The sequence below is a fragment of the Paroedura picta genome, chromosome 6, assembly GCF_049243985.1.
Source record: "Paroedura picta isolate Pp20150507F chromosome 6, Ppicta_v3.0, whole genome shotgun sequence".
NCBI lineage: Eukaryota > Metazoa > Chordata > Lepidosauria > Squamata > Gekkonidae > Paroedura > Paroedura picta.
In genome coordinates, this window is record NC_135374.1 from 122,837,134 (window position 1) to 122,863,627 (window position 26,494).

The 26,494-nt window shown below is 48.4% G+C and overlaps 1 protein-coding gene across 3 annotated transcripts in view; it reads left to right on the forward strand.

Annotated features, from left to right (window-relative positions):
* The window catches only part of LOC143840472 (snaclec bitiscetin subunit beta-like), a 28,876-nt gene extending 17,194 nt beyond the window's left edge, over window positions 1-11,682 (forward strand). For all 3 annotated transcript variants that reach the window (XM_077344057.1, XM_077344058.1, XM_077344059.1), the window contains 2 exons: window positions 3,475-3,616; window positions 6,522-11,682. In XM_077344057.1, coding sequence (XP_077200172.1) covers window positions 3,475-3,616; window positions 6,522-6,604 — 225 coding nt within the window. In that variant the 3' untranslated portion in view covers window positions 6,605-11,682. The remainder of the gene's footprint in view (window positions 1-3,474; window positions 3,617-6,521) is intronic.
* The last annotated feature ends 14,812 nt before the right edge of the window (window positions 11,683-26,494 follow it).

Sequence of the window (26,494 nt, forward strand, 5' to 3'; positions counted from 1 at the left end):
AGAGACTCCCTATAGAAATCCAGTACAAGTTAAAGAACTGATAAGGGAAAGTAAATCAGGAAAAACCCTGGGTATTGATGGACTGCCAATAGTACAAGCAAACCCAAGATGGTGGGCAGAAGTCATGACCCCTTTCCCCCCCCCCCAATGATAAACAATGCTGGGCTTCTTGCATTAACTTGGAAGAGGGCTTTGGTGCTCGCCATACATAAGAAAAAGGGGAATGCACAGGATCCTCAAAATTATCAAGCCATCTTGGTGTAATGGTTAGGAGCATGGACTTCTAATCTGGTGAGCTGGGTTTGATTACCCACTCCTCCACTTGCAGCCAGCTAGGTGACCTTGAGCTCATCATAGCACTGATAAAGCTGTTTACTCTGAGCAGTAATATCAGGGCCCTCTCAGCCTCACCTACTTCCCAGGCTATCTGTTGTGGAGAAAGGAAAAAGAAGACAATTGTAGCTGCTTTGAGACCCCTGCTGGTAGAGAAAAGTGACATACAAGAACCAACTCTTCTTCAATAGCCCTCCTTTCAGTTTTTATGAAGCTATATGAAGCTTATTTCAGCATACTATTAAAATACTCGATGGAGAAGTCAGGAATGCTGTGTGAGGAACAATGGGGTTTCTGTCAGGGATACTCTGTGGTTGACCATTGTTTAATCTTTACCGAGCTCATTAAGAAATACGCCTCAATAAATAACCATCTGTATGATACCTTTATGGATTTATGTTCAGCATTTGACAGCATATCTAGAATCAGGCTATGGCAGAAATTAAAAGAAACTAGAATCAGTAAATGATAATATCAAAGTACAGAATTTGAAATTAAATGTAACCTGGAGGACCAGACTATGGATCTCATTCCACCTTATAAAGATGTTTTAACAGGGTTCTGTTCTATCCCCTTATCTGTTTAATTTATATATAAATGATGTAGTTAAAGCAGTTTCAGGACCTGTTTTTCAGTAGTTTTTCAGCCACCTATCCTAAATAACTGAGAGCTATCCATTTGAATTTATGCTGATTATCCTGCTCAGCAATAGGCTTAAAGCATATGTTGAATTTTTATTTTTATTACAGTGTAGAAGGCCCGTGACAAGTAAAAATTTGTAGTCATTGCAAGAGGTTGTCATAAGAAAAAAGACTGGAAAATGGCAAATTATTATTATTATTATTATTATTATTATTATTATTATTATTATTATTATTATTATTAGATTTATTTCCCTCCTCTCCCGACAGGCTCGAGGCGGGTCACAACAACTAACCCCATTAAAATTCCCATTAAAACATCAATCTACTAACATGACGGCTAAAAATCCCATCCCTCCCCCAATTATCAAAGAGGTGAAGAGGAAAGGATAGGGGAGTAGCGTACACTCCAACTCCTAGGGGGGGAGTGATGTCCCTGATTTGCTGACCCCAGCCTCAACCATAGACCTGGTGGAAGAGCTCCGTTTTACAGGCCCTGCGGAAAGCTGATAAATCCCGCAGGGCCCACAGATCACCCGGGAGCTCATTCCACCAGGTAGGGGCCAGGACTAAAAAGGCCCTGGCCCTGGTCGAGGCTAGGTGCGCTTCCAGCACTGAATACCAGCACTGAAGAAGTAACAGTCTTGAGATATTTGGGCATATTATCTTACAAAATTTATCTTGGAAAAATCAATTCCAATCTATTTCAAATAATTACCTCATATCTAAATGCTCTGGCATGTTTTTTTTTCCTACATGGAAGGAGGGAAATATCACGCAGCCATACGAACATTCTGGGGGCAAATAAATCATGTGATACTTTATGGATAGAAAAATATCTTAGAGGTCATTGACCCATTTCTTTTAAAGAGTTGTGAGGAAAATAGCTAATCAAAATGTGTATCTGGTATAGTCATCCATCAAGAATTTGCAATTCTTTCATTGGAATAAGAGGCTTAGCTAGACTCAGAATCAAAATTCTCTTCAACAACAGATCTGAACTCCTACTTATATTAGAAGATGATCCTTTTCAAATTAAATGGGAAAAGTTGATCAGCCAGAGACTGAACCAACTTTTTTCTCCAATTTCATTTTCAATGACAAAACAGCATTTCAGAAGGTCAAAGAAGAACTATAGATATATTATTTTAGAAGTACAAGCCAACAAGCAAGATGGTTATGTTCTTTGGCATGTAATGGACTTGAGCCACCTGCTATACTACCAGCATATTTATGATAATACCCCGATATCAAGATATTTTTGGCTGCCAGGCTAAGCCCTGTTACGACCCTGCCTTGTTCAGGGGGTTGGACTAGATGACACTGGAGGTCCCTTCCAACTCTATGATTCTATGATCCAGAAATGAAAGGCTGCTATCTTGGAATCTCTGTTTCAGAAGGTGCTGTTTTTGTAATACAGGAAAGATAGGTACTCTGGCTCACCTAGTTTTCAGCAAGGAGAGAGAAAGATGAATTCAACCACTGTTAGAGAAGAATGAGCTTATAAACATAAATCAGGATCTATCTTTTCTATTATGGAATTTGCAGCCATGTACTACCAGGTCACCGGCATCCTATCTCTTGGCAATTCAACATAAAATTAATACACTTTTATGATTCCTCATGGCTTAAAGCCAAAGAGAAAAGAAAAAAATAAAAGGAAAAGGAAAGAGAAAAGCAGGACTGTAATAAATGCAAGCAAAATATAAATCTGAGATTTCCCAGGGACCTTAAATACACAGCCATGTAGTCTTTGGGGGAATTCTGCCAGGGTCATTCTGACTCGTTTGTTCTGTGGTCCTTTTTGCTGCCTGCAGCTGGGAATGCTGCTCTGCTGCTGGGGCTTCTGGGCCAGGGCTGGCCAAGCGGGGAGCAGGCCGTGACATTTCCAGACTCTGTTGCCCATCTTAAAACTTCTGCATATTTTTTGCAGCATTGAAAGTACAGCATGCTCAAGAAACAGAACATATTTATATTTAGCATCATAGAATCGTAGAGTTAGAAGGGCCTCCAGGCTCATCTAGTCCCACCCGCTGCACAATGCAGGAACTTACAACTACCTGCCCATCCACAGTGACCCCAATTTCATGCCCAACTGATGCCCCCCCGAACATCTCCAGAATCCAGCCTGGCCTGGAGGGAGTTCACCTACCACCCACAGTGTTGATCAGCGATTCCCTGATGTCAGTAATGTTTTATCAGACTTGCACATTGGCACAGAACCTCAGGGCTTCAGTTTATCAGGGGCGGGAGGTGTCTCTGGATCTTTTTTCCAATGCAAAATCCCTCACTTCCCAGTTTGGAGGGTGATATTCCATGGACTCTTAGCTGAGGACCTCCGCAGGTCGTCCCCAGCTCAGTGCTGTTTTAATACTTTGTTTCACTCAGCACTTTGCTGCAGGCCACAAAGTTATCTCCTGGACAAGCTGAGTATCTGAAGTATTTCATCCGTCTCTTGGGTACTCATTAAATCCTACCTGGGGGCTTTTGCTTCTTGCAGGGGTCCAATCTCCAGTGGACAGATGGTTCCACCGCAAATTTCCTCCAGCGCCCACTGCAGTCGCTTCTCAGTGTGGTGGGAAACACAATCAACAGCCTTCTGAGCATTCGCATCTGCTTGAAATTAAACCTAAGTCTCACAGGTACTCCGTTTTCCTAATAGCCAGTGGCTGGTTTGCAGTTATGACTTAAGGGTTGATTCCCCTCATGGAACATACAGGGAAGAAAACGGACTCACCGTAATAAGTATTGGGGGTAATCCATCCGACCCTCACAGTGACCTGCAAGCATTTTATTTTTAAAATGTTATAAGTTTGTCGTTTTATGCCGCCCTCCCTTGCAGGGCCGGATCTCCTCTGAGAGCTTGTTCCACCAGGTGGGGGGCAGGATGGAGAACGTCCTGACCCTGGTTGAGGCCAAATGTGCTTCTGATCAATGGCAGAGAACAGGAGAAGCGAAATCATGGCAGAGAACAGGAGCTGATCCTGACACTTGGGGCCAGGGATCACTAGCTCAGTATAGAGCTCTTTGGGAGGTATAGGCAGAGAGACGGTCTCTCAAGTACACTGATCCCAAACCGCTCATGGCCTTAAAAGATCAGCCATTGGAGGGCTGTCCCTCGTATCCTAGCATTGGCAAGATCACAAGCTAGGAGCTCAGGGTCCGCTCTCTCAAATGGTGCTGTAAGGTCAAGTAATACAAGCAGCGTTGACTCCCCTCGGTCCAGCTGGTGGCGGTCATCTGTCATGCTGACCAGTGCTGTTTCCACCACGTGGCCAGGCTGGAAACCTGACTGGGATGGATCTAGGACTGAAGCTTCATCCCAGAATGCTGCTATTTGGTCTGCAGCAGCCCTTGCTGTCATTTTCACCAGAAATACGAGGTGCAGGATGGGTCGGTAGTTAGCAGGTTCCTGCAGATCTAGCAACGGACCACCACTGCCTCTTTTAGCCCCTCTGGGAATTCTCCCGTTGAGAGGGGGAATGCAGTCTGTGGTAATACCTGCTCCCTTTGTATCACCTGTGGAGAGGCTGGGAGAACCAGGCTGGCCTGGGTTATTAATGGTTCTCTGACAGGGCTGTTTCCCACAGTTTTTCATCCATCACTTCCTTCCTAACTCCCATAATCCTGTCAACACCCATCAGGGAGACCAATCCAGAGCCAGCCAGATAAACACGACCAGACAGTGCTTCTGACATCTCTGCTGCCTGATTTCTACTCCCCCAGAGTTTGTCGGACGGTTGGGAAAAGGTTCTGTCAGCAAAGAATCCGGCCTCCGTGTGATAGCCACCACAAGGCCCCAATTCAGCCAGCTCTGGAGTAGGCCTCACTAGGCTACGAGCCACTTTCTACAGACAGAACGGGCAGCCGGAAAGAGGCGTTCTTTGCCCCTGTCAGAGGCTGTCCAAAGAAATCTCATCTGCCACTGAGTTGTCCAGCCCTTTCCCAGCCCCTTTTTGATGTTCCCTCCACTCAGTGGGAAACCAAGGAGCCATGGGAAAGAGTCCATGGGAGAAGAGGAAACAGGACTTCCTCCCTAAGCCCTTGTGGTCCTGCCAAGTATTTGTGTCGTTTACCCTTCTCTCCTGGGGGGGGGGGGGTGGAACCTTTGGCTATGATTTCTGCCTAACAGAACTGTAAGTTCTGGTCATGTTCTGTTTCATTGTATTTTGTTAAGGCAGAGAAATCCGCCAGCTGGGAAGGCTCATTTTCATACTTTGTTAGGAGTGCAATCCTGAGGGGGGGGGGATGTAGAAGGAGAAAAGCCAGTAGAGATTTATAGGCAACCTCTGGCCTTCTCTCAAATTAGGCCAACATTGCTTTTTTTCAAAGGCCCTCAAGGCCGAGTTCAGAGCCCGGTTGAAGGGAAGGTCAGCTGCCTGGAGCAGCACCAACAAGGCAAGAGAGGGAGGGAGGGCTGCAGGGTCCTGTAATTCCTGGCTGACTGTGCAGAGGTCAGTTGTTGTGTTCAAATTCTCGGGGCATCCCTTGAAGTCCCTTAGATAGGACTCCACCGCAGCCTTCCCTCCTCCAGCCACAAGGGCCCCATGGACTGGTGGAGCTCCAGGGAGATGTCTGCAGGACTACCCAAACTCATCATAGGATCAACGTCAGAGGGAGAGCCAGGCCTTAATCCATTGTGACAAAGAGCTGGAAGAAAGGCTTCTGCCTTAACAAGGGTCAAGTCTTCAGGCAGAAATGGCTCCCGATTCTGTCCTGGGCAGAGGTGGCTAAAGATCCTCCCATGCCTACCACTAGGTCACCTTTCTGGCCCACCAACCACCATGTCCATGCACCCTTCCTTTGTCTATTCATCCACCTGCAGCACAGCTTCCCCCACCCTGCCTGCATGCCTCTTGCCCAAACCAGGGGTCCTGCTTTGCACACCACCCACCCACATGCCCTTCTCCAGTGCTCTTGGTGGGATGGGGCACTGCCACTGCCTCGCCTCCGAGGATACTGAGGGCCACTCCGCATGACTTAAATTTAGCAGGAGGCTTGCAAATTGTAAACGCTACTAATTTGCAGTTCCGCAAGACGTTGCACACAATCTGCCACACTCCTGAAACAGTCCCGCGAAAAGCGCTTCATTGTAGCGCTTGAAGGGAAATCCAGAAAAGTGGATTCACCCTCCGAAAAGCGCTAGACTTTTGCAAACAATCTGCAACAGTAGTGAAAAAGACCTGTGCGTTCCCATTGTTGCGGTTGCAGCCAAGTCCCTCCCCCTGGCTCTCTCTTCAGAACTTCCAGCGAAGCGATCGCCATTTTTTTTCTCGGAGCGAGCAGAAAGCAACGAACCAGTGAGCCTTCATTCACCCAGCGAGGCTTCTCCGGCTGCAGTCCCTCCACAGAAGTGCTTTAAAGATCCCCTAAGCCCAAGCACTTTTAAAAATAGCGTTTCCGCTTTGTGGGACCAATTGGCAACATTGGTCCTTGTGCGATAACACCCTGACACTAGCCCAGGCTTCAAGGGCTACGATACACTTTGTGCTGGTGAGAGTTCTTTGCTTCTCTTTCACATGACTTTCTTTTTTTCCCGTATTCCAGGCCAGGGCAACTGGGATGGCTCCGACTGCAGCAAGAAGCTGCCCTTTGTCTGCAGTTACAAGCCCAATCTTCTGCCGCCGTAGCAGAGAAGGCTACCCACTCCGCTTCCCCTGCCCTCCTGCCCGTGGACTGCAAGACCCCCACCAGCCCTCAGTTGCTCTTCTGCAGGCCCCAAACATCCCCCACCCAGACCTTATTAGAAACACAGCTGTGTCATTTGTTAATGCCTTTCAGAGGGGAAGAGAGATTGTTTCAAGCACCACTCAAAACCAGTCCTGGCTCCATTTGAAGGCTTAACAAGGTCCGTTTGCTATCTGACCCCACAGGGAATGCAAGAAAATGGATGAGAAACCTTTAATTTAAAATAATTGCAAATCAATCACTACTTAGTCCTCCATTGACGGGACGGGAGTTATACATTTGAAATGCTGAAAACTCTCTCTGCTTAGAGCGTCAGATAAATCCATGAAGAGTTAATTGAATGTTGTTGGATGGGGGGGAAAACATGCAGAAAGTTCTGTAGTTTAATCACTAGTCTGAAGAAAAGTCACAGAAGCAACCATAAAAGAAAGGACAAATCCAGCAGAAAAATGATGGGTCTGTCACCGAACACACAAGTCAGTCAACTGCCAGGCTGAGGGCAAACTTGCTATTATGATTGCCTGTATTGCTCCTTCTGCTTTGCTTCTTTCTTAATTATAGCCTATGTATCACGCTAATTGTTTAGGCATAATGGCTGTCTAGATGCGCCGAGCAGAGTCCACTGGAAACTTCTCCCATGGGAAGATGGAAGCATGAATCCCAGTTGCTTCACAGATTCTACACATTTCTATAGGGGGTGTAGAGGAGAAGAGGGTGGAGGGTTGTGCTTTGAAATAGAAAGGGCCAGACGGAAGGCCCAGAGGTGAGCCGGTCCGTGGTGGTTCCCAACGGAGGTGGTTCTCCAGGACCTACCTGTCACGACCCACGGAAGGCAGTCCAGAAGCTCACCCTCAGTGCCAGCAGAGCAGGGTACCAGGCAGTAGGAACATGGCTAAAGTTAGTCAATACAAACGAGTAGCTGTGGGATTTATTTCTACTTCTAAAGAATACCGGAGGAGAGAAATATAATCTCCTGAAGATAAGGATAAAAGAAATACAAAACAGTTCAAAACAATTTTTGCAGCAGACTTTCTGCAAGCTACTGCCAGAACCAGGGATTGCCATAGATGGGGGTCAAAGGGAAGAGTGGGACCCATATAGACTTGGGCTCCCGGGAAAACCTGTTCTCAAGATGGAACCGTTTGATCAACAAATGTATGAAACTTGGAGACAAACAGTCTGACCATCGTGGCCAGGTTACCCTAGCTGCCTCTAGCAGTGTGCTCAGATGTTTACACCTCAAAGCAAGAACAGAGAAAGCAATTGGCATTTCAGAGGACTTGCCTGAACAGGGCCGGGGTGAAAGCACAAAGGGAATGGGAGGGGAAGGGTGGATCAGAGACACTCAACTCCAGCTTGGGAATCCACAGGAAAGAATGAGAGCCACTCCGCACCCGGAAAATATAGTGAAAGGCTTACCTTTGGCTGACACCATTTTTGGGGGGACATTTTACACAACATCATCAGCATCCAGCGTCCCAGTAGCAAACTGGCAGCTACATCCTCCATTTTAAATCGCTAGTTGAGGAATTCACAAAAGTGGATCCCCCCAGCCATGTAGCATGAGCGAGAAGAGAGGAACCAGCAAACACACACACCAAGGAAAGGTGTGGAGGCAAAATAGCGCCATCTCTGCCTCCAGCACCTGCCCTCACACCCACTTCCCTCTCCCTTCTCCTGGGGATGGGGCTTTTTTTCTTTCTTGTAGCAAACTGCTTGGAGCAATGAATAGGCGTTAATTCATCCAGGCAGAGCAAAATAAAAAAATTCCCCACCAGTTAACACACAGAGCATGCTTCTCTAACCCCCCCCCCAAAAAAAAAATTGGGAACAAGGTTACTTTTTTAAAGCTTCAAGGCTCATAATTCCAAAAGGGGTGGCAGTAAAGTAAGAAGTCTGCATCTATGATTAGATGCATGGGCATAGCAAAGGAGCAATTTGACTTTAAAAAATTAGCTTGCATTGCAGTCCCTTTAAAATAGGGTGAAATGTGATTGACTACCTGGCTTGATTGACAGGTGGAGGAGAGTCATGTGTTTAGCGTGTTCCTCTCCTCTGCCATTTCAAGCAGGCGTGCGGAGTGCCAAGAAGTATGAGAAGGTGGCAGAGGAGAGCGAGAGAGGCAGGAGGTAAGAAGGGCCAGAGGAATGATTTTTATAGCACTATGCCATTGCGCTGGCGTAACACTATTTTTTTCAGTGTGCGGAACGGCCCTGATATGGCACATTACCTTCTGGTCTGAATCTGAGCTGTGAGTGCCGCAAGCAGCTGCATTAATCTCCAAATGTGGATGAAAACGTTCTGTGACAGCCAGAGGCAGCAAATAATAAAGAAGTTGTGAGGAATTAGGCATGTCACTGTCTATATTGCATCAAGGACATAAGCCATAGCAACAACATCATGATGATTCCATCAAAACAGAACAAGGTTTTCCATAAAAGGAATTAAAATCCACAGTCAGTATTTAGGGCATTTCTGCATGTGCAAAATGTAGCTGAGCAGCCTCCGGATGTTGGCGGCATATTCAGGCCCCTCCCCGTGATGTTGCCAACACCCCAAGGCTGTCCAGTAGGCGGCTCGCGATTTCACCATTTTTAAAGCACAATGCAATAAATCCAGGAAAGTGGATTTACCAACCCAAATTGCGCAAACCACCAGTGAGCAACCACGGAGTTTCTTGGGATCAGGCAAGCAAAACGCAGCCCTGTTCCTGTTGTCTGGGAGTGGGAAAGGAGCTGGGGAAGGGGGGGAGGTGATCTAGCAGCTTCCTCCCAGTCATTCTACCACGTGTGTGCTTTGTTTTTAAACCTCCCATTCGCTTAAAATGCCTTTTTGGGCTTCTGCTACCTGTCCAGCCTTCTCACAACTTGGGCAGACAAAAGCAGTCCCCTTTGCATCTGCTGGAGGTGGAAAATGAGCCAGAAAGTGGGGACAGAGACAGGCAGACGGGTGATCTGGTTGCCTTCTCCCAATCATTCAGCCACGTGTGCGCTTTGTTTTTAAGCCTACAATTAGCACAAAATGTCTTTTTGGGCTCCAGGAACAACATGCAGCATCTCAGAAATCCACCCAGTCAGAAATAAAGTGTGTGTGTGGGAAAATGCAAATCCCAAAAGGGGGGAGGAAAGCTGTATTGTTCTGGCATTTCTCCATAGCAATGGGGCAGTGTGGGTTTTATTAAAGATGCATCTGTGTTATGGCATTACCACATAGCAACGCAGAAGTGCCAGGTTTTTTTATTATTAATTTCTGGGCTGGGGGGGGAGAAAGTTTCAGTCCATGAGAGAACTGCTGTGTTATGATTGGTGGCTTGTTGTGATTGACAAGCCACGGAGTTGAGGGAGATGTTCGCCTTGTTTTCCCTCGCAGCCTCGTCAGGAGACAAAAAGCCACAACGGGGCAGTGGGAAAACGTGGGAGGGGTCTCCCTGTGAGGAGGGATGCGTACGCGAGATTTACCATCCCACAGTTGCCAGCAAGAAGCCACTCGCATTTCACCCCTCCAGTGGAAATGCCCTTAGAGTATCTTGAGATAAAACCATGGTATTACCTCCTACAGATTTATAAGTCATTCACCATGACTAATGGCTCAGAGTCCAGCGTTTCGTCTGCAGGGCAACCATATTTAACATCAATGTGTCTCCTCTACCGTGATACATATTTGCTGTTAATGATTTTCCCTGCCAAGGAATTCCCCTCTCACATTTACAAGAACACCAGCAATTTGATTTTTATCGGTCCCTGGTGCTTGTCTGGTTTAAACTTGGAATCTTCTGAGGAAAAGTGAGTGAGGGGAGTCAGCTCAGCTCACATCTTTCTGGTGAAAAGCCCAATGCCACGCGAAACATCTTGATGATACGGTGGGATTCAGTAGACCCATCCATCCTTTATTAAAGGGAAGGGAAGTTACTGTACAAATTGGAGCGACTAAGAAAAAACGACTTTAGTGCCCCTAATTTAGGGCAGGGAGGATAAGTAGGGATGCCAACCTCCAGGTAGGAGCTGGGGATTTCCTGATTACAGATCAGTTCCCCTGGAGAAAACGGCTCCTTTGAAGAAGAAGAAGAAGAAGAAGAAGAAGAGTTGGTTCTTATATGCCGCTTTTCCCTACCCGAAGGAGGTTGGACTCCAAAATGTTCTACTCCACTAAGGTCCCTCCCCACCACACCCACTCCTGGCTCCACCTACCAGGTCTCCAGATATTTCCCAAACTAGAACTGAGAACCCTAATTACAAATTGAATTAGAAGTGACCCTAGTCAGAAGCAAGCCCTAGCCCAGTAGAAGCCTCTGCAGAGAGCCCAAACTGCCCAGGGGGGAGCCAGGACCCACCTGACCCCTTCGCATCAGGCCCCAAAGCCAACTCCCTGAACTAGCAGGCGGGGAAGAAGAATGCAGCCAGGAAGCCCAAAGTCATGGCCACCAGAGAGCAGGAGACACTGACCAGGAGGTGGTCACCACAGCAGCCAGGCCAGGAACACTGGAGATGCCTTTGCCCCCCACTGGGTTTTCTCCCTTTGGCGGCAGGAGGCCTGAAGGTATCTTTGGGTTCGTGATTGCCTGCCAACCTGGTGCAAGGACTGTTTTAAGACCCATTAGAACAGTGGTTCTCAACCTTCCTAATGCCCCGGCCCTTTAATACAGTTCCTCATGTTGTGGTGACCCCAAACCATAAAATTATGCAAGTGTCCTTTCTTTCACAGACATTAAACCAAAACTGACCAATGGTGTGAAGATCCATTGTTCATGATTGTATGGCACAGTATTTTTCCAACCTTATAATACCTTCAAACCGCCAAGCATTTATGTTAGCCAGACTAAACATATTTCCTTCTACAATAGGTGAAGGCAGGTACGGGAGAATTCCCTGCAATGAAAGAATTTGCAGCTATTGCCATACAGAACCAGACTCAATTTGCCGTATCATTCTGCGTTGTGAGTCGTATAACAACCAACGTTCTGACTTGATCTCCCCCCTTTGACCTTCCCCTGATGTCTCAGACGGCAGGGCTCTTGAGTTGCTGCTTGTTGATGGTTGCCCGGAGACCACTGAGCAGGTAGCCAAGTTCTTGTCTATAGTGATGACCCACAGGTTAAAGAGGTGGACATCACCGTTTTTGTCTTTTTGTGTTTGCTGTTCCCTTGCCTGCTGTAATTTTCCTTACAGCTTTTCTGACTTTTATTGCAGAACTGATTTGTATATTGTTTTGTATTGTGGATGCCATTAAAGGTTTCCGTATTGTATTGTATGATTGCATATAAATTGTTTTTTTTCCAGGGTTTCTCTGTTCAGTTCTGTCTCTTGTCCCACCATGCTGATCTCACTCTTTTCCACTGCTCAAGACAGACAAACGTTCTATCTCGATCTATCCTGCAAGGCTGTTGTGTGGATGGCGCCCCCCCCCCCGGCCAAGCTGCTTGCCCTGCCCTGTGAAAGGGTCATTCAACCCCCAAAGAGGTCCCGACCCTCACGTTGAGAACCCCTGCGTTAGAAAGAAGGAGGCAAGTCGACATCTGGGAAAGGCCCAGTAAGCACAGAAGCAGCAGTATGATCAGGGAACCTGGAAGAGGACCCTCCAAGTCGGAGAGAAGGGGTTGGTAAGCCAGACCATGGGAATCGATGTTCATCCCTGGTTACTTGGGTACTGAGGCCTTCTTCTTCTTCTTCTGCCTGTCTCACAGGGTGTCTGTTGTGGGGAGAGGACAGGGAAGGCGATTGTAAGCCGCTTTGAGCCTCCTTCGGGTAGGGAAAAGCGGCATCTAAGAACCAACTCTTCTTCTTCTTCTTCTTCTTCTTCTTCTTCTTCTTCTTCTTCTTCTTCTTCTTCTTCTTCTACTACTACTACTACTACTACTACTACTACTACAGAACTGCACACAGTACTTCAAGTGTGGTCTCACCAATGTATGACCAGTACATACATACATTCTCTCTCTCTCTCTCTCTCTCCCCCCCCCCCTCTCTCTCCCCCCATATTCATCCCTGGATAACCCAGGGTACCCAGATCTCATTAGCCAACCTATGTCCACCAAGGAGGATTTTCAAGTCAGGAATTGAATGGTGGTTTCCTCTGCACTGCAGCCTTGCCCTCCCTGGTTGGTCTCCTTTTCAAGGACTCTCCAGGGTCCACCATGCTCAGCTTCCGAGGTTAGGCTACTCTGGACTCTCCAGGTCAAGGCAACCATGCTATGAAAATGGCATTTCTTCCTCTGGCAACAAGGTTTTGTGGCTGGGTGGCTTCTGCATTGCCAGAATGTTAAGGAAACTGATTTCTTCTCTTGCTGTTGCTAGAGGAGGAAGTGCCATAATCATGTTCAGAAATCAATAGATGTCAGGAGGCATTGCTCAGGCACTCTCGGTCCCAATGGTGTAATTATATCTTAAAAAGGATGAGGATCAGAAAACTGTGTCCTATTTTCTCTTTATTGTTGCAGCTGCATTATATTGCTGTTATTACATATTGCAAAGATGGTTTACCTTTTTCTGCTCACTAACAGGAAGGAGATCAAGGCTAGGTGATAAAAAATGGTTACCAACTACATTTATTTTTGCACACTGCTAATGGGAAATATTTCCACTCTGAGAAAAGAACCACTGTTAGCATAAATGCATTCAAAGTTGCTGACATTCACTGAAAAACAACAAAACAGCTTGGACACTGAAAGCCAGACATGAATGATCGATAAAAGCCAGCTGTAAGACCATTAATAAAGCAGCCCTCAGTGACAGTAGAATAAGTTCAACCATAAGGAGACCTCCAAATTTAAAAATGGCAAAAAAATAAAAAGCAACAAACCATAATGGATAAAGCAGGGCAAAGCTCTACGTGTAGATCAGAACGAGGGAAGAAACAAAACCAAGGAGATGGATAATTGGGCCTTTGATCAACCCCTAAAAGAAAGCAGGTCTGACCCCAAGCAGCATTTTTGGCATTACAACAGAACCCGCCTGGACCTCCTTGTTCGCCCTGAGGGACATACCGAGGAGGAAGGCTGAGAGCTAGGGCGGTGGGCTCCCAGGTGGGCCTGGATATTTTCATGGACAGAGGTCTATTCCCCTGTTCTGCACAGGACAGACGTACCCCCCTGAGAACTGATGGTTGCTTCTTGTGTTTCACATGAGCTCTAAGGCTCACAGTCAGTTTGGGAGAAGTTTTCCCATTTGCGGGTGGCTTCTGGTGACCAAGGGGCCTAGATTTGATCTCTACGGCCCTCTGCAGGGAGACATTTCCAGGTTGGTGGTGGGGATTGGGGGGGGAGCCAATCAAGAGGGGCAGTGATGGCCCTGCCGCTTCTCTCTCTAGGATTTCAAAGCTGGGAAGAGAGCCTTTTTCATCCCCACCACCCCAAACAGGCTCAGAGGGGATGCAGCCTCAGCAATACTGTGTTCACCTCAGTCCTTCCCCAAGAATGTTTCTGTGAGCCCAACATATGGTCTATGAAGACCCCCAGATCCTTATCACACGTACTACTGCCAAGACAAGTCTCGCCCATCTTATAGATCATTGGTCCCCAACCTTTTTATCACCGGGGACCGGTCAATGCTTGACAATTTTACTGAGGCCCGGGGGGGGGGTAGTCTTTTGCCGAGGGATGACGCAGCCGCTGCCTGAGCCCCTGCTCCGCTTGCTTTCCCTCCGGCGCCCCTGACTTCCTGCTGCCCACGGGGGGGGGGGCGCTGCCAGCAGCAGCTGCGCAGTGCCATGCCAAGGGGGAGCCCCAGCCATGGTGGCCACTGGAGAGCACCCAAGGTGAGCCGGCAGCAGAGTGGCAGGGCAGCCCCCAGGCAGCAGCCAAGGAGGAGAATGAGGAGGAGCCGCGGCCCGGTACCGATTGATCCACAGACCAGTCCCAGTCCCCAGACGGGGGTTGGAGACCACTGCTATAGATGACCCTGGAGGCCCCTACCAACTCTATGATTCTCTGATTCTATTCCTTCCAACATGGGCCTCTAAGAGGAATCTTAGTGGTCCTTATTTCAGTTATCATCTGAAGTGCTGAAGACAATCTTGTCTCAAATCTGCAGAGGATGCAAATTCACACGGCTGAGATTTCTCCCTGATCCTAAGTCTGCTGTCTCATCCCAAGGAAGGGCCAGAATTGACACTGCCCCAAATTGGCTTATTTTCCACCCTGGGATCACAGTCATTCTTGAATGCAGAAGGAGATTTCCCCAGAACCCCCACAGAGAGAGGTATGGATGAGCCAATTTGACCAGAGTTTTTGCTCAAATACTGGAGTGACACCTGGACATCTCAGGTGTTATGACATCACTTCCGACATGATGCTAGCAACAAGACCTGGGCCTGCCTCTTTTTCCAGGTAAGTCCCCCTCCTCATCCCTCCCCATTTGCCAGGAGGGATCTGGCAACCGTAGGGGTAAGTTTGCCTACCCAACCATTGTCTCTTTATGGCTTCCAGCTGACAGAGGGCATTTAAAGATGGAGAAAACGCAGGCCATGCACAGACACACCCCGGAAGCCTGCAGCCAGCACAGCCAGGGCCCAAGACCTCAGTGAGACCCACCTGGACAGGCCTGAGGAGGGGGAGGCAGAGACACTCACTTGAAGGTAGACACACCTTTACCTTTACCCTTCACCTCCACAAGGAGCTCCCACTCTTTGCCAGAGAGGCCTTTCTGGGCACACCCCGTGCCACTGGGGGGCTGATTCCTCTGGAAGGGAAGCTAAAACGGTTGCCAGCATATTTTGTCTTCTAAACATAAAAGGTCAGCAAAAGGGTGGTGTGGGAAATTGAACCATGTTCTATTACCATTATGGGATGTGGGCTGCAGAATTATTAGTCAACTATAAAGATGAAAGGGGAAATGTTTCAGTTCTAAAACATACTGCTGAACTGCCAGATGTTGAAATATGGGCAGGGGGACCCCTGAGACGTCAAGGGAGTCAAAGACGGGGCATCCTGACCCGACCACAACAGACAAAGAAACGGAGACATTCAGGATGGATACAAACAAAGATGCACACACAGGTTAGCACGGCTCTAGTGCAGCAGCTACAAAAAAGGAGCTGTTGCTATGGCAACAGTATTTGGACAGCCGGGGAATAATTAGAAGTTATCCTTCAGAAAAGAAAGCACCCTGCGTAAATAGAGCGTGATTCAAGGCAGGGGGGAGCTGCTCCCCTGCCCCCGCCTTTATTTCCGACATGAAAACATTTTGCGCTTGGAAACGATTATGCGGCTTGACATTTTGGTTCTGATGAAAAAACAGAACCATCAAGTTGCTGAGAGTCAGCAGTTCCTCGGCGGAGTCCTCCCCACGCACTCAGGCATCCCCCCTGAACCGGGCATCAGCTCCTGGCCGAGGCCTCCCTCCCATTCCTGCATGCTAATTTCTTGCTTCATTTTCATGAACGCCAGGCAGGCCTGAGCACACGGATTCTGCTGGGGGGGGGGGGGTCTTCAGCCTTCCAGCTCAGTTTGAGACACAAGACGTGTTGAAGACATTATTTCTTGCGTGATTTTGCTCCCGTTGCACGGTCTAGTGCAGGGGTAGTCAAACTGCGGCCCTCCATATGTCCATGGACTACAATTCCCAGGAGCCCCCTGCCAGCATTCGCTGGCAGGGGGCTCCTGGGAATTGTAGTCCATGGACATCTGGAGGGCCGCAGTTTGACTACCCCTGGTCTAGTGGCATGCAAAGGGGAAGACTGCATGCAGCCAAAATCAGCAACACTAGCAGCCTGAAAACAATCAAAACAACAACACGCATTTTAAAATATAGTACTGCAAATACTCTTGTGGCGCACAGTGGTAAGGCAGCAGACATGCAGTCTGAAAGCTCTGCCCATGAGGCTGGGAGTTCAATCCCAGCAGCCGGCTCAAGGCTGACTCAGCCTTCCATCCTTCCGAGGTCGGTAAAATGCGTACCCAGCTTGCTGGGGGGTAAACAGTAATGACTGGGGAAGGCACTGGCAAACCACCCCGTATTGAGTCTGCCATGAAAACGCTAGAGGGCGTCACCCCAAGGGTCAGACATGACTCGGTGCTTGCACAGGGGATACCTTTACCTTTACCTTTACTGCAAATAAACCTATAGAGTGAACTTAAAAGTCATTTAATGCTGAATGCTGTGGTAAAGAGAACCATTTTCACCCAAACACACCGAGATACATTAAATGTATTGGCTAACAAGACTGATTTGATACTCAATTTTATGCTATCCTGGTAAGCCCAGGCATACCCACGGCAGAAATTATTCTGCTTGCATTGAACAACATTTGAGTCCAGGGACACCTTTAAGATGAACAAAGTTTGAGTCTTCAAGGTACAAGCTTTCGTGTGCATGCACACTTCCTCAGACCCAATGGAATCATAGAATCAAGGAATCATAGAATCATAGAGTGGGAAGGGACCTCCTGGGTCATCTAGTCAAACCCTCTGCACTTTGTAGGACACTCACATCCCAATCGCTCATCTACTGTCACCTGCCACCCCCTTGAGCCTTCACAGAATCAGCCTCTGGATGGCTCTCCAGCCTCTGTTTAAAAATCTCCAAAGATGGAGAACACACCACCTCCTGAGAAAGCCTGATCCACTGAGGAACTGCTCTGTCAGGAATTTCTTCCAAATGTTTAGGTAGAATTTCTTTTGAATTAATTTCATCCCCTTGAAGAAGTAGTCCCCAACCATTTTGCATGGGGGGAGTTACCCGAAAGGGCTAGTTAGCATCAAGAGGCATAAATAACTGGGACTGGATTAAATTGGTCACATCTGTGAATAGCACTTAATTATCACAATTAAATCCTTCCAGGCAACTAAGTATTGCAAGTAGGGTTGGGCGCTTCGTGTGCCAGCGAGCGCATGTGCGTGCCTGCCAGCGTGCTGATGCCCGCGCTTCCTCTGCCCCCCGTGGCGCGGTGCTTGCTGGACCAGGAGAGTCCGGCCATTTCATTTGCCGAAGGGCCCAACCCTACTTGCAAGCATCTCTTCTGTAAACGAGAGTCTAACACAGGGGTAGTCAAACTGCGGCCCTCCAGATGTCCATGGACTACAATTCCCAGGAGCCCCTGCCAGCATTTGCTGGCAGGGGCTCCTGGGAATTGTAGTCCATGGACATCTGGAGGGCCGCAGTTTGACTACCCCTGGTCTAACACATGTGACAGTTCATAGTGTGTCTCATCCCCTACCATGATTGGTGGGGGAGGGGGTGCCGTGGGGTGCCACTTATCTGGCAGGGGCACCAGTTTCAAGAAGCTCACATGAAAAACAGGGTGGACCTTCTTGAAGGTGGGGGGGGGGAGGTCCACCCGTACAGCCACTTTGTTGATCACTTCTGTGGTTTGCAAGTGTCCTACAAAGCGGTAGTTTAGTTCTTTACTGGGGCTCCTGTTCTTGAGATGTGTGGTGGAGACAAACACCCTGGAGCCTGCTTCTTGTCAGCCGACTTCTTGTACTCTGCTTTTGCACTCTTGAGTGCATCTGACACTTCCTCCCACATATCCTGTACCTGGAGGCCCCATCTATTACTCCAGGGGAGAGGTTGTATGGGTCTCTGGGCGGGGGCTCGAGAGTGGGAAATGGACGTGGAGCATACCCATTGACTACTTCAAAAGGGGACATCCCTGTGCTCAGATGGGGATCATAATTGTAGGCATATTCCGCCAGGGGTAATAGCGGGACCCAGTCATCCTGGTGGTAATTTAAAAAACACCGTAAGTACGGCTCTAACATTTGGTTCACCTGTTCGGTCTGGCTGTTTGTGGCCAGGTGATAAGCTGAGCTGGGGGCACGGGTGCCCTCTGCCAACTGCATTAGGGCCCGCCAAGCTTGCCAACGAACTGGCTCCCCTTATTGCTCATGATCTTGGCTGGGAAGGAGTGGAGTTGTGCACATGTTGCACAAAGAGTTAAGCCAGTTTTGGGGCACTGGGTAACAATGCACATGGAACAAAGTGCGATTCTTTGGGGAAATGGTCGACCACCACCCAGATCACTGTTTTACTGTTACTGGGGGGAAGGTCAATGATGCAGTCCATGGAAATCACTTCCCAAGGTCAGCTGGGGGCTTCTAGGGGCTTCAGGACACCTGGGGGCTTGTCCACCACCCACTTAGTCATGGCACAGATGGAACATCCCTTCCCATAATTCTCCATGTCCTGGCAGAGGTTGGACCTAGAGAACTGTCACCTCACCAGCTTTTTGTGAATCCCAAATGCCCTGTGATTTTGCTATCATGGCAGACCTCCAGCATTTCTCTGTGGAGGGAGGCTAGAATGTAGACCTTATTGCTTGTAGACCCATTGCTTTCCTCCAAAGATCCCTTCAAGGAACTCAGTTGGGGGTCATAAGCCAGGACCTAGTGAAAGTCATCAGGGTTTTACCCTTCAGATCTGCAGGGGGGGTTGCCCCCCCCTGCCTTGGTTTTGCTTTGGGTCTGCACTGGGAGTCCCGATTGGTGAGAGTTAAAAACCGTGTCCACCTTTACTTCCTTTTCACACTCATGTTGGGGCAGTCTGGACAGAGTGTCTCCTAGGAAGTTAGGGTGGCCCAGAATGTGGCTGAGACTGAAATTGAACAGGGAGAAGAATTCAGGCCACCAAATCTGCTGGGCATTTAGTTTGTGGTGTTTCCTGATAATCTCAAGATTCTTGTGGTCGGTCCACACCTGGAAGGATTCCTCCAAGAAGTGCCGGCACACTGTGAGGGTGGTTTCTACGGCAGCTGCCTCTTTCTCCCAGATTGCCCAATTCTTTTCAGCTGGGGTGAACTTATGGGACAGATATGTGCATAGGTGCAGCCTTCCCCCCCTCCCCTCTTTGGAGCAAAACTCTGCCCACAGCTGGGTTTGAGGTCACTACTTGAACAATAAAGGGGCAGTTCATGTCAGGATGGTAAATAATCTCTTGAGTTGCCTGGATCCATGCAAGGGCTGAGCATGTGTTTTTTTTTTTTTTTTGTTTTTTTTTGCTGCTTCCCCGCCCTTGGTTTTCAGACGGTCTGTCAAGAGACGGGCATGAAATCCCTATAGAAGTTTGCAAATCCTAAGAATGACTGTAATTGCCACTGTGTGTAAGGGGCTGGCAAGGTCAACACATCCTTCACCTTTGCTGGGTTCATCTGGATCCCTTTTGCTGAAACCCTGTAGCCCAGATAATCAATATTTAACTGATGGAACTTAGATAGTTCTGCATACGGTTTGTGGCCCCTGAGTCTCTTTAGGACCTTGCAGACTAGAGGGATTTGTTCCTCCTCATTTGCATTGTAAATCAACACATCATCAAGAAGTTAACCATCTCCCCACTGATACAACAAGTCATGCAACACTTCATTAATAATGTTCAGGAATATTCCTGGTGAGCTGATTAATCCAAACGGCATCATGAGCTACTCAAACTGTCCCAGGGGGGTATTAAACGCTGTTTCCCACTCATCCCCCTCAGCAATTCTGACCCGGTAGTAAGTATTGTGCTAGTCAATTTGGGGGATATCTCCCCCCCCCCATTTCCCAACAAGTCTTTGATGAGAGGCAGGGGGTAGGCATTGGTTCGAGACACTGCATTGATGGATCTAAAATCAGTGCACAGTCTCAGAGTGCCATCTTTTTTCTTTGGGAACATCACCGGTGCCACCATGGGTGAGGTGGTTGGGCGGATGAAGTTGCAAGCCAGATTTTTGTCCAGAAATTTCCAGAGATCCTCAAGTTCTGAAGAACTCATACTATACAACTTGGCTTTGGGGAGGGCCGCTCCTCGAACCAGCTCTATGGCACCGTCTGTCGCTCAGTGCGGAGGAAGGTGGCTGCACTCTTCCTCCTAAAAGGCTTCCGCCAAGTCCCAGTAGGGTGAGGGAATCTCTGCCACTTTGTCCGTGCATAGTCCCATTGTCCGCAACCAGGGATTCAGCTTGGTGGGGTGGTTCTCCTCCCCCACTGCCACCCCATCACCATTCTCCCCCCATTCGTTGAACCAAAATTGGGGGGGGGGCACAAACTTTATGGTGGGGAAGGCACTGGCAAATGGGGAAGACACTGGCAAACCACCCCATATTGATTCTGCCAAGAAAACGCTGGAGTGTGTCACCCCAAGGGTCAGACATGACCCAGTGCTTGCACAGGGGATACCTTTACCTTTAAACTTTATGGACAAATGATAACATTTTCTCAACCCAATCTATGCCTGTATTGTGGGTATCTAGTCAGTTTATGGCCAGCAGGTGTTTCAACAGAGAATTATTGAATTAAAAAATTTTTTAGCAGGCATCACAGGCCTTTAAAACATTGAGAAAGGCAATTGGTTTTCAGGATTGTTTGACAGGTGGAAGAGAGTTGCGTGTAGAGCTTGTTGCTCTCTCCTGCCATTTCCAGCAGGCAATGTGGAGTGTAAGAAGTGTGACAAGGCAGCAGAGGAAAGTGAGACAGCAAGAAAGTGAGGAATGGCCAGAGGCGCGATAATATTTAGCGCTATACTGGCGTAATGCTATTTTTTTCGGAAATACCCTCTGTTTTCAATGTTGGCCAGATAAATGCCTCAGTTTATTCACAGGCAAGACATGATGCGCAGCAGACCCGTTGGCTCTGCCTGAGTTCTGGCACTCAGGCTCATGCCCAGAATGAGGCAGTGCTCCTGGAGCTGGTTTTACAGTCATTTGCAGCTGAAACTGCCCCTCTCCTGGATTGGGCTATCCCAGTCTCATTAGGTCCCAGAAGCTAAGCACGGTTGGCCCCGGATAGTATTTGGATGGGAGACCATCAAGGAAGTCCAGAGGAAGTCAATGGCAAACCATCTCTGTTCATCTCATGCTTTGAAAATACCATCAGGGTTTGCCATACGTTGGTACTTTTCACTACTAAAGCTTAAAATGCACTCACCATGGCAGTCCCGTGGCCAGTTGGCTTGGGGGAAATTGCTGCCACTTGGGGGTGAGTTGGTGCGGCGGGGGGGGGGGGGGGGTGATGACAAACCTTTCCTCACTTACCATTTCCCTTGATCCAAATTTCCCCACAGGTGCTCTCCCCATGGGGATGTGATGAGGACAGACATCAGGATTACTGTGGGGCATTTTGTCAGCCCACACAAGACTCTTCTCCCACCCTGCCCTGTTGATACTGAACAGCACTGCAGGGGTCCACAAGAAGCAACCTAATGTTTCCTGGGATATATAGCAAGTCGGTATTATGCCCATAACTGGACCATTTCCACATGGAGGTGCAAACCTCGCACTGCCTCCAGCTTGCAAAGGCACGGTTGTAAGCTGTGCATTTGCACGCCTCTTCACAGGAGACCCTTCCCATGTTTTCTGTCGTGCCTTTCTCCCTTCATATGGGCTTGCCCCTGGTTGCTCCCTGATGAAAAGCGTAATGGGAGGTGGCCAATCCACTTTTTGCGATTTCCTTCATCCCCAGGCAAAGCTGGCCAAAACTCGAGCCAGCTCCTGGACAGCCTCGGGATGCAGACAGCATCATGTAGTGGGGGCTCTAAAACATGCCAGCAACCGGTGGCTGTCCAGAGGCAGATTTCTCATGTGGAAATGGCCCTAGAGTTGTGAGGGTGAGAAACATCAGCATAACCAAATCCACCTTGTCAATTCAAAAGGGATGTGAATCAAGGGCTTCCCAGATAACGTTCGGGTAGACCAACTTTCTGGATTATCCCACAATTTTGGACCAAGGCCAACTAGCCAGGAGCTTCCCAAGTTAATTTATCCAATTTTTTTAAAACGCTGATTTGATTAAACATTCAAGAAACAAACCATGAAGAGTTCAAAATGAGCAATTTTACCTCACCCTTTATGTCATCCCAGGATGAATGATCATAGAAAATAATAGGGTTGTTGTCTCATCTGGGAAACACTCATGGTTTCTCAGGGAAACACAATGAACTTCACAAAGAAGTTAGCTGTGGTGAATGACGGAGCCCCTGAGAAGTTTGCTTCATCTTTCAGTCTTCTGCAGCATCCTTCAGCTACTTGGCCTTCGCTGACCCTTCACGTGCCATGCTCTTTGAGAGGTCCTTTGGCCAAGGCACACAAAGAGTTTTCAAGAACTCCATCTATGGACAGCAGAAAGTGCCTTAAAATGCTGTCCAAGCCCCGGGGCTGGAACCACCAGGATATCATAGAGGTTGTTCCTGCAAAGGTTGAGGGTTAACTACTAGTTCTGCTGCTAAAACATTTATTAGCCACCGAGTGTCACTCCAGGGCCAAGCAGGGCCAGTGGCTGCTTGGCCCAGCCTCGCCTTGCCCGCCCGGGGACTCACCGCAAACAAGGAGAAGCAGCCTTCCCCGACGGTGAGTCCTCCCGCCGGTTTCCCCTCGCCCTCGCGAAAGGAGCAGTGATGCGGCAGTGCAGATGCCCCGTCCCTGCTCTTTTCCCACCTAGGGTTCCTTCCCAATGGCCATTCCCCACCACTGCTTCCCCGCACCCAGACACACACACACATACATACACATACACACAGCCTCACCAGCCAAACCCCCCTGGGCGCCCCCCCTCGCCTCGCTGCCACTTCCCAGCAAACACAAACACACACACACACAAACACACAAAACCCCCTGGCCGCCCCCCCTCGCTCCGCTGCCGCTTCCCAGCGAACACAAACACACAGACACACACACACAAACACACAAAACCCCCTGGCCGCCCCCCCTCGCCCCGCCGCCGCTTTCCAGTGAACACAAACACACAGACACGCACACACAAACACACAAAACCCCCTGGCCGCCCCCTCGCCCTGCTGCCGCTTTCCAGCGAACACAAACACACAGACACGCACACACAAACACACAAAACCCCCTGGCCACCCCCCTCGCTCCGCTGCCGCTTCCCAGCGAACACAAACACACAGACACACACACACAAACACACAAAACCCCCTGGCCGCCCCCCCTCGCCCCGCCGCCGCTTCCCAGCGAACACAAACACACAGACACGCACACACAAACACACAAAACCCCCTGGCCGCCCCCTCGCCCTGCTGCCGCTTCCCTGCCCCCACAGACACGTACACACAAACACAGCCACCCACCCACCGCGCTCTGCCACCCCTTTGTCAAACGCTGAGAGAACTGACAACTAGCTTCTTAATAATAGAAAGCTTTATTGAGAAGTACTACACGCATAAAGACTGGCGAAGTCAAATCTGACCTGAGTACAGAATTGCTTCTGCTTATCAATACAATTCTCCCGCTCAAAACTTGAAAGTTCCCAAGGGAGGGGAGAAGGAGAGAAGAGGCACATGCAATTAAAACAGTGATACATTCTCATGGCCTTGACTGGGTGATAGCGAAACCGGGCCCAGCCGAGAGGCCTCAACAAGTGATAAGAGTTACAACAACATATATTTCACTTTTAATTGTTAGCATGAATACAGGGCCTGTAACAGCCAGGTGCCAAGCAATATAACTGTCATGGAAGAACTCAGGCTAATTTATGACAGAGATTCTACAATCCTGACATCCTTCCACCCTAAAAATGACCCCCCCACACACTAGCCCGCATCCACTGGATGAGGACATTCTGGGAATGCACGGTGGAACGCCCGAAGGAGGCGCGGGGCTTTTACATTCGCTGCCTCCACCCACTCCCTCTCCCCCGAAGGGAAATCTTTCCAATCCACCAAATATTGGAGGCGACCCTTGTGCACCCGAGAGTCCAGGATCTGATTGACTTCGTAGTGGGTGTCTTTATCAATGTAGACAGGCACTGGTGTTGAGAGCGGAGGGTGCCACACATCCGGCACCGGGGCTCGCCGCAGCAGGCTGGAATGAAAAAACGGATGCACATTCCTGTAAGTTTTAGTCAAATGCAATTCCACAGTCACAGCATTAATCAGCTTCACGATGGGAAAGGGCCCCACAAATTTGGGACCCAGCTTCTTAGATTGCTGCTGACAGCATAAGTTCTTTGTAGACAGGTAGGCAAGGTCACCCACCTTCCAGGCTGGTGCAGGTGCACGTTTTTTGTCTGCCTGGGACTTATAAGCTTGTTTAGCCTCCTCAAGGCTAGAGACAATATCAGGCCAACCTGCACTAATAGTTGCTGCCCATTTTGTGACTTCAGGGGCTTCAGCAGAAACGAAATCCCAGGTGGGTGCCGCAATTAAGTCTGTCCCGTACACCACCATAAAGGGAGACACTCCTGTGGAGGCATGCACCCCGTTGTTGTAGGCAAACTCAGCAAGTGGCAAAAGGGCAACCCAATCATTTTGTTGGTGATTAATAAAACAGCGCAGATACTGTTCAAGAATTTGGTTCACCCGTTCAGTCTGCCCGTTGGATTCAGGGTGGTAGCCCGATGTCAGGGCTTGCTCTATCCCCAGCAACTTCAAAAGCTCCCGCCAGAACTTGGCAACGAACTGTGGGCCCCGATCCGTGAGCAATCTCCTAGGGATTCCATGTAGGCGGATTATGTGAGTCACGAACATAGAAGCCAGTTTGGCCGCTGAGGGCAAGCCCGCACAGGGAATAAAATGGGCTTGCTTTGAAAATGCATCCACCACCACCCAAACTACAGTCTTGCCCTGGCTGGGAGGCAGGTCCGTAATAAAATCCATGGTGACATCGGACCAGGGGCGGGCAGGGGTGGGCAGAGGCTGCAGCAGCCCTTTTTTCTTTCCTCCTGGGGGTTTGGAAACCAGGCAGGTGGGGCAGCCCTGCACGTATTTCTCCACATCGCTCTGTAACGTAGGCCACCAATAATGTCTCCTGACCAGGTGCAGAGTTTTCACGAAACCAAAATGTCCTGCGGTTTTCGCATCGTGACAAAGTTTTAAAATGTCCCCGCGCGCCGCCGCTGGAACGTAAAGGCGCTCCCCCTTGAAAAACAGGCCCCCCTTGTCGACTAGGTCAGGGCGGAGGGAAGCAAACTCAGAGTCCTGTAACACCTCCTTCTGAACCCACCCACCGGGAATCGGGTTTCCTTTCTTTGTTTTGTTTTGTTTTTTTATTCAGTTTTTATTGTTATTTGTTCTTATAAAAAGCATTTACAGAAAAACAAAAAACAAAGAAGCGACCAGCTGATAAGTGTCGTCAATACACGTATATCATAATTGATGTAGTCTGATATTATCTCAAAAGATATATAGTCAGTTCCCATTACATATTGGTCCTAATCTAACAGTTACTGCTGTCTTTCTTAAGAAAGTCCAAATAATCACTCCACTGTTCATCATATTCTTCCGGAGATCTCTTCTTAACCATGTTGGTGAGTCTTGCCATTTTTGCTAAGTCCGCTAATTTATCAAGCCATGTAGAAATAGTTGGAGTCTCAGTCGCCTTCCAGTGCTTCGCCCACACCAACCGTGCCGCCGTAGTTGCATGGAAGAAGAGGATTCTAGAAGAAGTAGGTAAAGCACTTGGGTGGAAGCTTAGCAGCATAGATTCAGGCTTCATTGGGTATCGCATTTTAAATATTTCCTGTAACACCATATGTATTTTAACCCAATACTTTTTTGCTTTCTCACAATTCCACCACATGTGATAAAAAGAACCTACTGCTTTATGACATTTCCAACATTTATTATCAAACCTATCTGAGATTTTTGCAATGACCTTTGGAGTAATATACCATCTATAAAACATCTTATACCAATTTTCCCTTAAAATTTGGCTGTTGGTTTGTTTAGGAATTTTGATCCAAACTCGTTCCCATTCCTCCATACCAATTATGGAGCCCAGGTTTTGCATCCATTTAATCATACAATTCTTTACTTGTTCTGACTCAGTCTCGTATTTCAAAAGAAGTTTATAGATCTGGCCCTGTAGGTGTGGTTTTTTGAGCAATAACATGTTTTCAAAATCACTAAGAGGTGAGTTTTTGTCCACTCGAATCTCAAAGTCTGTTTTTAGTCTAGCTTTCAGTTGGTTATACTCCATCC